Source organism: Oryctolagus cuniculus, chromosome 8 (assembly GCF_964237555.1).
Source record: "Oryctolagus cuniculus chromosome 8, mOryCun1.1, whole genome shotgun sequence".
NCBI classification, from domain to species: domain Eukaryota; kingdom Metazoa; phylum Chordata; class Mammalia; order Lagomorpha; family Leporidae; genus Oryctolagus; species Oryctolagus cuniculus.
In genome coordinates this window covers 6,792,763-6,810,242 of record NC_091439.1, presented here as the reverse complement: position 1 = coordinate 6,810,242, position 17,480 = coordinate 6,792,763, and the positions used below count along the sequence as shown (strand labels likewise).

The 17,480-nt window shown below is 37.0% G+C and overlaps 1 protein-coding gene across 6 annotated transcripts in view; it reads left to right on the top strand.

Annotated features, from left to right (window-relative positions):
* Positions 1 to 17,480, top strand: part of GRIA2 (glutamate ionotropic receptor AMPA type subunit 2) — a 166,745-nt gene that overhangs the window by 108,037 nt on the left and 41,228 nt on the right. For all 6 annotated transcript variants that reach the window (XR_011378192.1, XR_007909322.2, XM_051819909.2 and 3 more), the window contains exons 5-6: positions 3,417 to 3,470; positions 9,111 to 9,272. Coding sequence is in view for 4 of the 6 variants with exons in the window: in XM_051819909.2 (XP_051675869.1) it covers positions 3,417 to 3,470; positions 9,111 to 9,272 (216 nt within the window). In the remaining 2 variants the exon portion in view is untranslated. The remainder of the gene's footprint in view (positions 1 to 3,416; positions 3,471 to 9,110; positions 9,273 to 17,480) is intronic.

The window sequence follows — 17,480 nt, the reverse complement described above, 5'->3', positions numbered from 1 at the left end:
ACATCTCTGCAGATTCGTGTATTATGTCAATGATGGTGCTAGTTCTTTGTAATATCATAGTCAGAAGAAAAGTAAGTACACAGTAGTGAATGAATTTCTTGGTCTTACTAGACTTTAACTGAAGAAGTGGATTCATTAATTTGTGTAATATAAAATATTCTGCAAGCATAAATGCTTATGAAGTCCTATATGTAGTATGTGCCCTAAAACATGAAAATGGATCTCTCATGAAACATCAAATAACTGAATGAAGGAAACTTGTTATGAGGAAGAACTAAATATGCCAGAGAAGTGAACAATATCAATGAAAAATCTTGATTCCAGTCTCAGGAGAAGGATTTAGGATTGTTTTTAACCTGCAGCCCTCTTGTTCTAATGTTAGCCTCAAAAAATTGATTTGAGTCCCAATTAAAGCTGAATTTTAATAATCATTCGTCTTTGGTTTAAAAATTTAAGTACTCCTGAGTCATCCTAATAAATCTTGCTGAAAACCTATCAAAACACATGCACACCTACAACTATTTCTAAAAATAGAAAATTACAAAAGAAACTAGGAACATATGGAAAATACTGTTTCAAACAAATCTATAATCATGGTTACATAAATGTCCGTATGAACATACATTAAAAATGCAAAGTATTTTGTATTTATACATGGGAGACATTCTTAAGTATATTAAATGAGCACATGCAATGGGTAATGTATCATTAAGCAAATATTCACTGAGGACATGTTATGTAACTGAAATGTGGGATGCAAACAGTACTAAGAGGGTTGTCTGAACACAGGAACTCATTGATTAATAGGGAAGAAAAAATTGTGTTCACTTGATTTCATAATATTATAAGTTATAATACAGAGTGGTCTAGCAAGGAAAAGCAGTTTTGTAAAGGGAAGGGGATTATCTGCAAAAGATTCACAAAAAATGGAATCATCCATTTGTTTCTTAATAAACATTCCCCAAGTGTGTAATGTTTGTGAGACAGTGACTGAAGTACATCTAAGAAAATGAAATTAAACCCAACAGCAAGACCCCATTAAGATGACAATAAATTATGTGTTCACAGAAATTAGTACATAATTATAATATTAGGATATACTATGAATGAAAAGAACAGTTTATTATGAGAGAGATTATAGAAAGAAATAATTTAGCTTGAGATGTTTTCATGAAATAGAATTTATTAAGCAAAAAGTGGGGATAAAGTACATTCCAGGAAAACAACATTGTATTCAGTTATTCATTCAACTAATATTTACAAGAGAATGGCACTGTGAAAAAAATTTTTATTTTCACAGGGTCTGAAGTTAGCATAGTATTAAAATATATTAGACTATAGGCATTTATATTTATTATCTGATAAAGTTTGGAGACACTTATTTCTAGCTTCAGTTAGATTGGAAAAGGATTTAGCTGTCAGAAACATTTATAAATTAATATAGACTTTTCCATTATTAGTACATTAATAATTCTTATTATAAGGCAAAAATAAGGTGGTTGGTATGGTTGATGCTCACTTAGTGTTGATGGAGGGCTAGTGAATTTTTTTTTTTTTTTGACAGGCAGAGTGGACAGTGAGAGACAGAGACAGAGAGAAAGGTCTTCCTTTGCCGTTGGTTCACCCTCCAATGGCCACCGCGGCCAGCGCACCGCGCTGATCCGATGGTAGGAGCCAGGTGCTTCTCCTGGTCTCCCATAGGGTGCAGGGCCCAAGCGCTTGGGCCATCCTCCACTGCGCTCCCTGGCCACAGCAGAGAGCTGGCCTGGAAGAGGGGCAACCGGGACAGAATCCGGCGCCCTGACCGGGACTAGAACCCGGTGTGCCGGCGCCGCCAGGCGGAGGATTAGCCTAGTGAGCCGCAGCGCCAGCGCTAGTGAATTTTCATGTCCTGTTTTCTCTCAGTGAACACTAAGCTCAAGGGGTGAATATTGATATCGCCACTTATTTTTTTTTTAATTCCCAGAAAAAATATATGAGTGATTTACAAAGTAGACTCTACACTAAGTAGAGCATAGCAGATGTCAGTGGGAAATACGAGGAACATAATCATCTCAATTCAGCTGAGGATAATTTATATATTTTTCTTTCAGAAGGACATCTTTTCTTCAGAATTCTCACATCAACACTGGAGGTTGTTTCTTTGAAAAGGCAATTGAACTGTGTTATGTAAAAATATGTTAGAAAACACTGTAATCTCTAACTTCTTTAAAACAGCCACCACTTAATGTGAAAGCGGCACATGATAGAATCCTTCCTAGGATGTTGTCCTTGGTCCTTGATTGTATACACTGTGGCCTGCCAGTGATGAGGGAAAGTCAGGAGGTAGCCATTAGGCTGAGAATCAACGTGCTTAAAGAGTTAATATAACAAAGAACATGGATGGTGGAAAGAACCTTCCATGCAAAGGAACCAGAATATGCAGTCCTGAGGTGATGGCAAGAAACCTTTTTATGTCCAGCACCTGTAGGAGGGCCAATGTGACATGACCATGAGGAATGGCAAAGCTGGGCCAGCAGAACCTGGCAGAGGCCTTGGACTTGAGCCATATTAGACTTTTCCCTATTTGCTGAAAGCAGTGGGAAGCCAAAAACTGTTCAATTAGGGAAGTGAGCTGATGGTTTGAATTTTTGTCTATATCTGGGCATTTCATGCTCTTTGCTGTGTGAATATTTTCATAAAATAAAAATTACATTTGCATATCTATGTACCAGGTCTGCAGCACGTCATTTCACCTATTTCTACTCTTTTCATAACTGATACAGTTCACTGAAAAGTAAAATAGATTCAATAATGTCCAACACTGTTGTGTGCTTTAGCAAGATGTCCACTTCTTCCAATATGTGCTTATCTCATCATTCATTTCTGACAGATTTATGGAGAAAAATTAGTTTCTCTGACAGTTTGCTGTACAGTGCAAAAAATAATGTCATCTTAAACTAAACTATAAGCACTTTTAGATCTCCATGATAGGAATGCTATTTTACAAATTGAAGTAAAAATTATTTTATTTACTTATTATCCTTCTTGAATTTATGTAGTACTAAAACTCTATGTGTTGTATCTTTGAAAACAGATTTAGAGCATAAAATCTCAGATGTTTGTTTCAGCTATTTAAATGTGTTATTAAGAAGACAAACAGTTTTTGTGGGGATAAAATTTGGGCTTATTATGGATTAACCATATTTTGGTTTTATGTTTCTTAACATTTTCACTACTAACAAAATGAAGCAATTATTTCAGCTTAGTTGTTCTCCTAGATTTTACAATAATATTTTTATTAAAAATGACTTATTGTGGAAAGTCCAAAAAGATTGTAGATAAAATTCATTTTTTCTGAATCAGACTATAATACCAATAAATTTAAATTTATGCTGTTTACATTTATTAAATATTTGTTTTTCTTCCTTTTTTAGGTTATTACCATTGGAAAACATGTTAAAGGGTACCACTACATCATTGCAAATCTGGTAGGTGAACTATTGGTATTTATTCTTTTACTAGATATATTTTTATTAAGAAAAAATAATTTTCAATGGTTGGTTTATCAGGATTACTTTTGTAGTTCATTTGTTTGTATTTGATAGATTAGAAGTGGCAATATTTTTCTTAACTTGTCCAATCAGATTCCTGTTATTATGAATAGTATAAGCATTATTAGAGTAATACTTATAAAGCTTTATAAAAAGCCTTAGAAAGTGTATTTTAACAGAAGGGAAATCTTTAAAAATATATAAATTTACTTGTCCAAAGATTCCCTTAATTCTGTTACTGTGTTTTATAAAGTTTACCCTGTGCACATTGCTTTACAGTGCTTGATTTATACAATATCTAAAATAAATGCACATTGTCAGACTATATTTTAGTGCAAAATTGAACCTGGGAATATCAAGAATATTGAATGATATTATTTATTTCTGATTTCCTACTTACACGTAAGCAACACAATGAAAACTGAATTCTCGTAGCTGACCACTTTTTCATTGCATGCCTGTCAACCTAAAATTACGCTGAAACAACACAGTGGTCAATTTCATTTCCCTCTCAAGTATAATCAGGATCATTTTAGAACATCAGTAGGTATTTCTTTGTTCAAAATAGTTTTTAGATTAGCAAGATAGATTTACGCCCCTATACTTGCAAAGATTTATATTCTTTAAATAAGTGTGATCCTATGTAATTAACTCCCCCTCAACTCCCAGCACACAACCCAGGAGCAAAGAATGTAAAGAAGAAGAGAGGCACAATTTAAGAACTTATTCTGAACAACAAATTAGGACTGACTCTATGTTCATATCTATAAGGATATAGATTTATTTCATGTTTTCTGTAGTATCAGATTGTCACATAGGAAGGCAAGAGACTGGGAGGAGCTGGTTGTTCAAGATGAAATTTCTGTTTCAGAATGAAATGTTTAACAACTATAAAACTTGTCTAGGAACTTTCCCTTAGAGTGTCTGAGGAACATCTTAAAGGATTCCCAGTGGAGAAGCAAGAGTTAAAATAGATGAAGCTCTATATTCTGTCTCATCAGAAGCACATTTGGTACAGGGAACAGCACAGACAGGCAGTCCCCTGTGTGATCTGTGCCATTTGATAAACAACACAGCCACATCGAAAGCTGTGATCTTTAAAAATGTCCAGATGGAGAAGGTTATATTGGGACATTGTGAAATAGTGACAGAAGGTGGCTCATCAATTTGAGAATTGATATCTGACACAATGGAAAGGGAATGAAGTATTTGACCAAGGGAAAAACAAAAGCAAACAAAAAACACAAATTGATGTTGCTGTCATGTTTCTAGGGAGACATCCACCTAATATTTGTTCTGAGCTAAGTTCTGGTTTCCCTTTTCTGAATACTTTGTTTCCTTACCATATGGACCCACTACTGAGTCAATAAGTTAAAAGTCTGGGTAGTGTTTCAATTTTTGGAAATTTAAAAGGCACTTGGAAATTCAGTGACAATTAAAATTGAAGAATGTCACTCAAAGTTGAAAGACTTCATCTTCTAAACACGTCACTGATAATATATTTTTTCTCTTGTCTAATGAGTGTTAGAGTAGGAGGTTATCAAAGATTAAAAAACCCTCAGAAATTACTGATGAATATCTTTGGGAATTGCTGAATGTTTGATTAGGTTGTGATTAGTTTCCCAATACATCATTGAAAAGGATAGTTCATACCTAAAATGTTGAAGATGTCACCATAAGGGATGCAGTTCTCTTGTCTCCAACCCTACTAATCTCATACACTTAATTATTTATAAAACAGTGGTTCCACAGTGAAGGAGAATGTGTCTACATGTCAGAATTTCAGATTTCCATACGTTATTAATGGAAACTTAACTTCTCGTTTAAATCTTTGCATGTAAACCACTGCCAGTAGTCATGTTCATTGTTAAGTTAGAGGTGCTGCCATCTGTACTGTCATTCCATGGCCTCCTGCTGAAACTTATTCCCTCATTTTCCCCCTTTCCTCTTCATATGCTTTTTGTAAATTGAACAGTTTCAGAACAAAAACAAGGCAAGTTAGAGAAACGCAGATCCTCAGTGAAGCCGGCTTAAAACCTTATTCAAGGTTTCACTGGAAACTGTCGTTTGAGGTAAAACCACGATAAAATAATAGTAAAAGAATAAAGATTGTATAGAACCTTAGAGAAAGAGAAAATAAGAAAGGACACATCAATAGGTGTAAGGAGTCAGAAAATTCTTCCCAGGACGCAGAGCAGATGCGGAAGGAACGCTTGCCATAGCTCACAGAAAGATGCTCTGCCTCGAAGTACATGCACAGTGGGACGGAGGAAGGGCACAAGCTCGTCCATTGTGTGCAACTCCTGGGAGATTCCACCTTAGAAGAACCAGGAACCACAGGAAGCCAGGTTGAGTCGTGAAGCTAAAAGCAGGCACCTGTAACTAATTTCTCCAGAAGCAGAGCCCGACATGGGCACTCATGCACTCATCATTACTAAGTGCATTCAGTCGCTAAGGGAGCCAGGAAAGCAGGAGAGAGAAGGATCAAGAACGGGGAGAAATGGGGATTCAGATGAGTCTTGAGTTCATTCTGCTCATTCTGGGTGCACTGTTATATAAATTGTACTTCACTCTTTCAACTTGAAGCAGGGCAGAGGGGCTTTGCACACACATCCTAGTTAGTTTTTGTCCTTGAGCGCAGTGATGGGGAGTGGCTTCCATTGTCCAAGAACAATGGGAGGGTTATGGATGTGAGCCATTAGCCAAAGCAAGGTACTCCCCAGATGAAGGCACAATTGCACGTGTGAACAGATCATTGGAATACTGAGGGGGTATTGCCAGCAGCAGGAACAAGGCTCTTACTTAATTCAAAGACCTAGGGAGGGACTGAACACCCAACAGTCTTTCTACACAACCCAAATAATCAGGCATCCGTAAGTCCCAAGACCTAAAAACCCAAATCCTCTCTTGATAATATTATTTTTTAGGGAAGATGAACTAGAAAAATTCTTGAGACTCAGAGACATGAGCTGAGAACAAACACAAAGACCAAAGTACTGTGACTATGTGAAATTCTCCCTATGGAATCTGAATCTTGCCTTTCTCCATCTATTCTATTCTGGCCCTAGAATTTAGCCATGGATATATGAGAATGCTTTATATAGATAGTAGAATCTGTAATTAAAAGATGTATATTTTGGTACAAAAATTTTTAGAACCATGCATAACCTTTTCACAATGTGCATTTCCATTAACTTTTTGAACACTCTCACATACTTATGTAGGGGATTAGAGGAGTCTGAAGAAATTGAACAGGTCAGAGAAAGACTTTAGATACAGACAAAAAAAGTACTGCTGTCCACTCCACCTGACCACCTACCATATAGTGAAATGTATACTTTAATTGTTCTTGTCCATGCACATAGAAATTAAAAAAATGTTTTAATGTGTTATTCTTCAATACTCAAGCATCCATATCTGGGCATTTGAGAAAACTCTGTCATGAAGGAAGCAAAAAGTTAACTTCTTCTGTTGCCTAAAATCACAAGTTAAAGTACACAAGTTAAAGTTTGCTGATAAGGCTCAGAAACTCTTCCAAATTATAAGACAAAATGACAATATAAATTAGGGAGAAATAAAATTTGTAAGATACTTTGGCATTTAATCTAGGAGTTATATTATCTTTGAATAGGCATTCCATAAAAAGAGGGTGTGAAAAGAAGGAAAAATAATGTTAAAGAATCACTTGGCAAATCTTCCAGAATTGAATGACACAAATGTGGTCCTTGGATATATATAATAATGAAAGAAAAAAGGAGTTATTTAGTGAAAATATCTTCACGGAATGTGAGAATGTGAGAGATAGAGTTTTTTTTTCTGTTTGTTTGTTTGTTTTTTTGTTTGTTTCTGGAGCTGCTGGGAGAGTGGATAGGGGTGAGAGATAGGTCAGATACCAAAATATTAGAGGTTATAAATTTTGAAAGAAGATTGAAATGGGAAAAAATAAAGAGGATGATATCTTCAGATTATGTGATTCCAAATTCAAAATTTTATACCACGTAAAATGCTAATTAAGTTTCAACATAAATCACAATTTTTTCAGGTATGCAGTATCTCACAAAATATTCCTTCAATATGTCTCAGGAAAATATTGGGGGACTCTAACAGAAGAAGAGAATAAAGCAAGAAAGCAATGTGAGCGAGGGAACAGGGAATTTAATTCAGAAAATGGTGAAGGGCCAGGTTAAGGGAACGCTGTAGAGCAGAATGAAAGAGGAATTGATTCAGCATTGTGAAAGAGGGCGCCTAGAAATTAAATATTTAGGAAAGACACTGAAATAGGTAACTTGGAATATTTGAGCAGTTGGAAAAAACAAGCATAAAGCACATACAGGCATATAGCAGTAAAGACATGAGGCATTAATTAGCTCTGATGAAATGTTGTTCCAGAAAAAAATGAACTCCTAGTACATTCATTGGCATTGCTATGAATGATAGTTATAAATATTTAGACTAAATATTGATGAAAATGACTGAAGAAGATAAATGGCTTGGTTATAGAAGTGAGTTACATACTTATCTGGCATAAAGAAAAGTTCAATAAAAATATCTAAAGTTAAATAAATTAAGAAAGAGCAATAAAAGTGTGTCATTAGAAATACACAGGTAAGTAAGTGAAAAAAACAAAAGGATATAGAAATTGAATGTTTTAAAGAATTTAAGTGGACTGTGAGTGGAGTAGTGCAAATAATTTAGATTTTTGACGTACCTTTTTGCACCATTTACATTATTTTGATTAAAATGAAAAATAGAATTATTAGCTAACAATAAAGAGCCGATGGTTACTCTTCCCCAGATAAGTAATGCGATAAAGTGTTTTTAATGTCAGCATCAAAAAAGAGCTTCTTTTGTATTTCGGGAGTGAGGATCCATATTTGTTTAGGATACTTCTAAATATTATGTACAATAATAAAAATCAGTATATAACAGAAAGCTCTTTTAATGTGACATGTTCAAATTATGATTTTATTTTTAAGAGAATACTGTCAAATTGAGATAAAATTAATGACAGCCCAATTTTGAAATCAGTGGAAATACCATATGATAGTTGTAGTGGTGACTCCAAGAGAAACATTTTTTTTCAGTTTAATATATCTATAGGATTAGTTTCAGGCTTAATGTGAAATTATTTAATTGAAATATGACTGCAATCTGTACTTTCCTAAGTGGAGGAAGCATTTAAGCTGAAATTACTGGTTTACTCTGCTGTAACTCCTGGAGAATTAGTTTTATATATCAGACCTATAACCACCATGCGCTGTGCAGTGGTGGATTCAATAAATACAATCCAGTTCTTTTCCATGGGCAATTTCTTAAGAAAACGGAAAACATTTAAGTAGAACCATGAGTGTCTCCGAGACTCTGTCAGTTAACATCTGTCAGTTAAGGACCTGCTATGCTGCCAGCACAGCCTTAGGAGCTGTGAAGATATTCCTTCAGGAACACTTCCTGGAAGCTTTTAATCTGTCGTGTGTTCTTTGCATTATGTAAAATCATAATATATAGAGTTTGTTGGCAAATGTTAAGTTGTAGGAGTTTCCCGAATAGGAAGCATGACATAATTTGTTTTATGTCTAGGGCTTTACTGATGGAGATCTATTAAAAATTCAGTTCGGAGGTGCGAACGTGTCTGGATTTCAGATAGTGGATTATGATGATTCCTTGGTATCTAAATTTATAGAAAGATGGTCAACATTGGAAGAAAAAGAATATCCTGGAGCACACACGACTACAATTAAGGTTTGTTTTGTTTCTTTTCTTTCTTTTTTTCCTTTTCGATGCAAGGGAAGACAGAGCCTAAAATAGAGGATGGAGGAGAAAGTGACAAAGAGAACAGAAAGCACAATTAAAAATGTGACAAACACAGACTACTAAATACATTTTTTCAGATTTTGATTGTTGAAGACTGTCAGAGCTTTACTGTATCGTCCTCACTGTTCCACTTCCTTACACATATAGTCATTTGTTGAGTTGGCTTTTTTTATATTCGGTGAATCTGAACCAGGCTTTCTGGTGGCAAACAAATAGAATCTTCTTTCTGCTCACAGATTAGTGGAGGGAAGGTAGCCTTTCAGAAGAACGCCAGGAAGCAGGGTAACAGTGAGCACAGAGACGTGCTGGCAAGGCGCTCTGAAATCACCTGCTCGGGGAAGGCCTGTCTGGGTGATTTTTAAGCTGAGGCCTAAAGACTCAGGAGAAGACTGCCTGCTGCTCGGAAATTGTATTTACAAGTAAATTGAAGAACAGTGGAAATCAGTCTATTCCTAATCTTAAAAATCTCACGTGTAGACAAGTCAACTCAAAAGCATATGCCTGCAAAAAGAAATACAGGTTATACTACAAAACATTCATGAATGACAAATGGAGTTCAAAGCTAATGTGCATTTTCCATTAGGTGTTTGAAGACCTCTTCAGTATACATACATACATACATACATATGTGTGTGTGTGTGCGTTTGTGTGTGTATAAAAGTACTGCTTAACCAATCCAGTAAAGAGTTCTTGAATGTTAGGTGTAATGCATTGTCCTAGTATACCAGCAACCCAGATTCATCTTTGTTTTCTGTGGGTTTAGACATGCTGAGGTTGCAATTTGTTTATTTATGTTTTATTCTGTGTACACACGTATGCATGTCTTCAGTTCTGAGTATTAAATATCCCTGAAATTGACAGGAAAAATGTTTTATTTTTCTTCTGTTCATACCTTATGGAGAATGCAGATCCGAACTTGGCAAACGGGTTTGCAGAGTGAGTGAACTGAAGAGTTAGGTGATATTATCATCTTTATGAAAATTAAGAGCAAAAGATTCAAAACATTTTCAAATGTCCAGTGATTTTTTGTTTTTATGCAGTGTGTTGTAAATGAGCTAGGCAGAGATGTTGTATCAGCTATTGCCAGAGCGTGCTTGATTCTGTCATAGCAAGGCTGTTTGACTATAAATTTGTATATTGCTATGACACAAGGCCTAGAAACATTTTGAACCTTTTAAGTTATCTCCTTTTGGTGTATAAATGGATCCTTTTAATTTTAAATCAATTTCAGAAAAGCATCCCATAGGATGTTAAAGAATAGCCCTGAGTTAATTTTTTCTAAAAACTAGGTGACTTCCTTTGATGACCTTGATTGAATTTCAACCTTGAAGCATTGTTTCTAGCATGGTCTTGTGGTGGGTACTTTCATGAACGAGGGTTCTGAGAAGGCAAATGGGAACAGAGACCCTCAGTTGCTATGAGGGCAGGTCTCCATCTGCACCCAGTAGGCATGTAACTGCTGGTCCTGTTCTGTGGAATTACATTCCTTAAGAAATTGTGATGTCTAGGTTCTCTGATGAAGAGTGCATGTGGCATTCATCCTCAGCTGGAACCAACATGCTCCTGTGGGATGTGCTGTTAGTCATCATGTTTCCCCCCACATTGCTGCCTGCTGTGAGACAGATGAAAGCAAATGAGATTTTTTTTCTCCTAAAAGTCATACCATTATTCAATTTCATGTGTCTTGCATCAAAATGCAAGGTGTGTATGGAGTTTTAGACATCTCTAGCAATGCATTCTGTTAATCTTTGGGCCAAAACCTAGTCTCATAACTTCACTCAATTGAGATCTGCCTGATGACCTTTCTTTGTTCACTTCTCACTGTTGCATTTTCCCTCCACTATGCCTCCCTTTTGGTTGCTTCTGCCAATTTTCAAAAACAGCATAATGGGTCTTGGTTGTTAGGTGTTGCAAACAACATAGCTTTATAAGTTTAAAAACTTAGGCTCTGAATCACTTTCTGACCCTGAGTCCAGCGATCTCTTATGTACAATTTAGTGATGCTTGTTAATTTCCAGGTTGCTGTGAAGATTAAGCAGCATTTCCAAAGAGTTTGCTCAGCCTTGAAAACACAGGTGTCAATAAAAACTAATCCCCTCTCCCCCTAAACTGAGAGAATTTCAGCCAATCACAAAGGTCTATTTCCATTTTAACATTTTGTGAACCTCTATGTCCACTCCAGAGGTATATTTTATAATATCTTCGAGGTTTGATAAAATAAAATTCTAAAATCTGTGGGTAGGAGTTCATCCTAACAGATACATAGTACTCACATACGAGAGGAACAAGAGCTGAATGCATTTAAACAAACGGAACATACATGAATCCTACCCTAGAGAGTCCATAGTCTAATGGAGGAGACACACATCACTAAGCAAATGTAATAGAGAATGATGACTCAAAACATACAGTTCCCTGTATACGATTAGGACAGTATGTGGAAAAGAGAGGCAAAAGTAGACTTTCTGTAACAGGGATACCTGAGCAGGGTTTTGCATGTGGTTGAGCAGGAAGCAAAGCATGGAAGGTTCTTCAGGAAGAGAAACATGTAGAGAGACACAAAGTAATGCATTGACATAACATGTTCTGGAAACTGCACATTTTTGCTGCTGTAAGAACCTAAATATTTGGAACCAATGAGAAGGGCATCTTGTAGGAGTTAGAGGAGAAAAGATTCTTCAGTTGTCAATAGATAATAATTACAGAATATAGCAGTGTTTCCCTCTGTGGGGGACACATTCCAGAACCCCCAGTGGATGCCTGAAACTGTACATAGTAATTCGTAGACTATACTTTTGCTGTATATACATACTTAAGATAAAGCCTAAGTTATAAATTAGGTACAGTAGCATTAACAATAACTAATAATTGGACCTAACAATTATAACAATGTTGTTTTTTTTTTTTTTAAACTTTTATTTAATGCTTATAATTTTCCAAAGTACGACTTATGGATTACAATGGCTTCCCCCCCATACCGTCCCTCCCACCCACAACCCTCCCCTTTCCCACTCCCTCTCCCCTTCCATTCACATCATGATTCATTTTCAATTATCTTAATATACAGAAGATCAGCTTAGTATACATTAAGTATGGATTTCAACAGTTTGCTCCCACACAGAAACATAAAGTGAAAAATAATAGATGATTTTTTTAAATGATGATGAAATCAGAGCAGACCTATTGTCATGTTTAATCCCAGTGAGAGTCAAGTTGGGAATTGATAATTTCTTTTTTTTTTTTTTTTTTTTTTTTTTACAGAGGATCAGTTTAGTATGCATTAAGTAAGGATTTCAACAGTTTGCACCCCCATAGAAACACAAAGTGAAATATATTGTTTGAGTACTCGTTATAGCATTAAGTCTCAATGTACAGCACATTAAGGATAGAGATTCTACATGAGGAGTAAGTGCACAGTGACTCCTGTTGTTGACTTTACCAATTGACACTCCTGTCTATGGCATCAGTAATCTCCCTATGCTCCAGTCATGAGTTTCCAAGGCTATGGAAGCCCTCTGAGTTCTCCGACTCTTATCTTGTTTAGACAAGGTCATAGTCAAAGTGGAGGTTCTCTCCTCCCTTCAGAGAAAGGTACCTCCTTCTTTGATGACCTGTTCTTTTTTTTTTATCTAATTTGAGAGGAAGAGAGAGGTAGAGAGAAGGGAAGGGAAAGAATTGTCATTTGCTGGTCCACTCCCCAAATATATGCAACACGCCTCAACCAATCCAATTCTCCCATGTAGATGGCAGGGTCCCAACCATTCGAGCCATCACTGGCTGCCTCCAAGCACATAGATTAGCAGGAAGCAGAGTCAGGAACCCAAACCCATGCACCTTGATATGGAGTCTAGGCTTCCTAACCAATGGTTCAACCACTAGTACTCATACCCTTCTCTAGAACTATAAATAATAAAAGTATGTGAATGTGGTCTCTATCTATTTCTTTCTCTCTCTCTCAAAATAACTTTTATACCATACTCATTGTTGTTCTCATGGTGATGTGAGGCGCTCCAAAGCCTAACGAAAAGATGAGATGTGGATAATGAGAGTCACTGTGACTTCAGTATAATTTTTGTTTCTTATTAAGTTGTCAACTTTCACCTCTTCGCAAAGCAAAAGAATTTTGCAGCTTTTTTTAAAAGACATATCTGAATTGCCAAAAGCACTACTCTTGTACCTTGTACTTTGAGGACATTACTGGGTAAATAGGCTTCCTTGAGTATATGCACAGCAATACCATGGCAATGGATATGATAACTCGGATAGGTGTTAAGTGACTAACAGTTGAGTGGTGTACACAGCATGCTTATGCTGGATAACTGTATGATTCATATCCTGGGCAGGATGTGGGGATTTCATCAAGCTACTCAGGACAGCACAGAATTTAAAATGTATGGATTATTTCTAGTTGTAATATTATGTTGAATACTTTGTTTTATAAATTTGTATTTATTTTCATTTTATTTGAAAGAGAGGAAGAGAGAGATAGATAGGTAAAAAGAATCAGAGAGATGTCTTCCACCCACTGACTTAACCCCCAAATGCCCGATATAGCCAGAACTGGGTCAGATGGAAGCCAGGAGCCCAGAACTCAATCTGGGTCTCCCACATGGGTGTCAGGGAACCAGATATTTCAGCCATTGCCTGCTGCCTCCCAGTGCACACATGAGCATCTGGGGCTCAAATCAAGGCACTCCAATATGAGATGAGAATGTCCCAGATGATGTCTTAGCCACTGCTACATGCCCACCATCATTAGAATTTTTGGGTTAAAGATTAACTGTGAGTAATTAAAACTTTAAAAAGTGATACCAGGGATAAGGAAAGTGTTGCTCGCATTACTGTTCCTGTTACATGGGAAAGGGAAGGGCAGACAAACTACATGGGGTCTGTCCAACATTCTCTAAATGTAAAGAAGCAGCCTCTTCTTACATGATCTGTTTAAGGAAAAGGAACAAAAATGTCTAATGAGATTATTTCCTATGAGATTATATTTTATTATGTTGTCTTTTGGATCATTGACTATGTAAGGTACATTGCCTGATACTTAACTCACATTTTACTACCCACAAGAAAAAGTAGTGCTCTAGGCATAAAAACTCTATAAAATGCTACATGATATTATTTCCATAATTAAGATTTGGAGTACAAATTCTATGGAGTTATAAGGGTAATAAATGGTTTTTTTCAAAATCTTAGTCTTACATAGTTTCCTAATTAAAGAAAAATTTTTTCAGTAAGCATAAATAAAATCTTAAGTAAGTTTCAAGAGCTGACTCACTAGGCTAATCCTCCGCCTGTGGCGCCGGCATCCTGGGTTCTAGTCCCGGTTGGATGCCGGATTCTGTCCCAGTTGCTCCTCTTCCTGTCCAGCTCTCTGCTGTGGCCCGGGAGTGCAGTGGAGGATGGCCCAAGTGCTTGGGCCCCGCACCCGCATGGGAGACCGGGAGAAGCACCTGGCTCCTGGCTTCGGATCAGCGTGGTGCGCCAGCCGCAGCGCACAGCCGGCACCTCTATTGGGGGGTGAACCAACGGCAAAGGAAGACCTTTCTCTGTCTCTCTCTCACTGTCCACTCTGCCTGTCAAAAAATAATAATAAAAAAGAGTTGAAATATTTTAACAATAATCAAATATGGTTCAATGTTTAGAGATTCATTTATTTATTTTGAAAGAGTTTCAGAGAGCGCGGGTGAGATGGGGAGAGAGAGAATGAGAGGATGAAAGAGAAAGATCTTCCATCCACTGGTGCACTCCCCAGATGGCTGCATCTGCCAGTACTGAGCCAGGCCAAAGCCAGGAGCCCTTCATCCAGGTCGCTCATTGGGTGGAGGGGGTGAAATATTTGGCTAATCTTCCACTGCTTTTCCTAGGCAGTTACAGGGAGCTGGATCAGAAGTGGATGTTGGTGTTGCAGGAGGTAGTTTTTCTCTCTACATCAGAGTACGAGCCCATCAGTATTTGACATTCTTTATTGTTATATACTGTACAAAAATAAACGCAGTCATGGCGATGGGATTTTAAATCTCACTTTCACTAATTTGCTAAATTGGGAAAACATTCATTCATCTATTCCTTCAATACGTGTTTGTTGAATTTCTTACTGAAGTGGGTTCTGTTCTAGGTGTCAGAGAAAAGGAGAGGTTCCGCTCTTCAAGGATTTACAATCTTCAGGCTAGAAACCAACAATTACTTTAGCATGGATGGAAATTGTCTCATTGGTGTCTTCTTCAAATTCAACTTGTGTTCCACTTTTATCCTCTCCTTTGCTTCTACAAACTATCATCAGCTTTTCCTAGTTCCGCTGGTAAAAACCATATCTTTCAGTAGCTGCTTAGATACAACAATTGAAAATATCTCTGACTCTCCCCTTTTCCTGTAGTCAATGACCAATATTGCAGAAAGTCCTGTCAGCTCTGTCTCGTTTCACCATGCCTTCTGTCATCACCCTAAACTCCACCACCATGATCTGTGCACTGCATTGTTGCCTGGTCTCATGGACCTCACCTCTCAGCACACTTCCTCCTGCTTACTCTGCTTCTTCTTAATGGTGCCTCTTTCTATTTATTCCTTAAGCATGTAGGGCATCTGCCCACTCCTCGCACTGACTATACCCTCCTCTGGACTGCTCTCCCTTTCAATGTCTTCATGGATAACCCTCATGGGTTTTTTCTATCTTTGCTCAAATGCCATCTTCTCAAGCCGATATATGATCTCTGTTTACAATGACAGTCTCTCCACCGTTGCATCTGCTTCGGTGTTTGCACTATTCTGATCTTCTCGTTTCATTGCATTGTTCATTTTCTGTTTTCCTTTGCTTGAGAGTGTCATTTCTTGTTCATTCATTTATCTCAAGCCTCTAGAATAAAGTAGCTACGTCATGAAGGTTTCCTGGATGTACAAGGAGAAAAAAAAAGTAAAAGTTCTCTGATGTGTCCTATAAGAAGCTCCTAATTTTCAATCTAGGTGAAAGAAAAAATTTCTTATAGGAATTTCAGACTGGAAGAAGACATAAAATTAAGAAAGCATAAAAAAATCTCCCATGCAAGGGAGGAATAAACATTTTATAAGGCTAGAGGCTGAATAGCAATGTTTCCAGAATGCTGAGAACTCACTTTAGAAATGCCCAGGTCATGTGCACTTTGTTGGCCATTAGGAAGTTTTTGCTTTATTTTGAGAGCAACAGGGAACCACTAGAGGAGAGTGCTGATCATGGCTTTGATGCTGCTCTGGTCATAAGAGATGGTGGGGAGGACAGATTGGGGGAGGGGAGTTTTTGGAAGATGTCACAAACAATCCAGGCAAGAAATGTTGATTATCTAAATTCTGATGGTGACATGGAGGTGAAAATGTGCACAAAAATTGGTCACATTTAATGTTTATCTTAATGTCCTGATTTATGAACAAGATAATAGTTGCAAAATTCATATATGTAATGTTGTTCTATAAATTCTGTGGAAAGATAGTTGTGGATTCAAATGGGACTGTGAAAGGCAGTCTGCCTCATTTTTATCTGCTTGGCCCTAAATCTCGCAGTATGATGTGCACATATTATACCTGCAATAGATACTGAAAAATAGACAAGTAAACACTTGGAAAATATCAGATTCCTGGGAAGGAACTCACTATGGACTTTTAATTATGAAATTTGGCTTAAATTTGTGCCAAAATATTGTGCTGTTGTTTGGTTCAGCTATGGCAGAGAAGCATTGAGTTATTTTACTCGATGAGACTTTAAATGACTTTGATCACCTGACCAGACCCATCGTCAAACCTGAATTTCCATGGCACAATGAAAAGTAGGCATTTTACATTTCTTTTTAAAGGAAAGATTATAAAGGAGATTTTCCAGTATCTCAAAAATGCTTTATAAATATTTCTATCTTTAGACAGATTGTTAGTATTTTGCTGTCTCCACCATTTGAAACACCATTCTATCTTCTTACCTAATAACCTTGGGTCCAGTTTTGTGTCTTCTGAATCCGGGTGGTGTTTAGGAATTCAGCAGTCCTACAGGAGTGCCATTCATGCGGCACTCTAAATAAGGCTTTCCCTCACTAATCTCACTGGACTCAGGAAACGCTTCACACACAGACTCCAACTTTTTTAATTGCTGCCCTACGAGAGTTATTAGTCCTG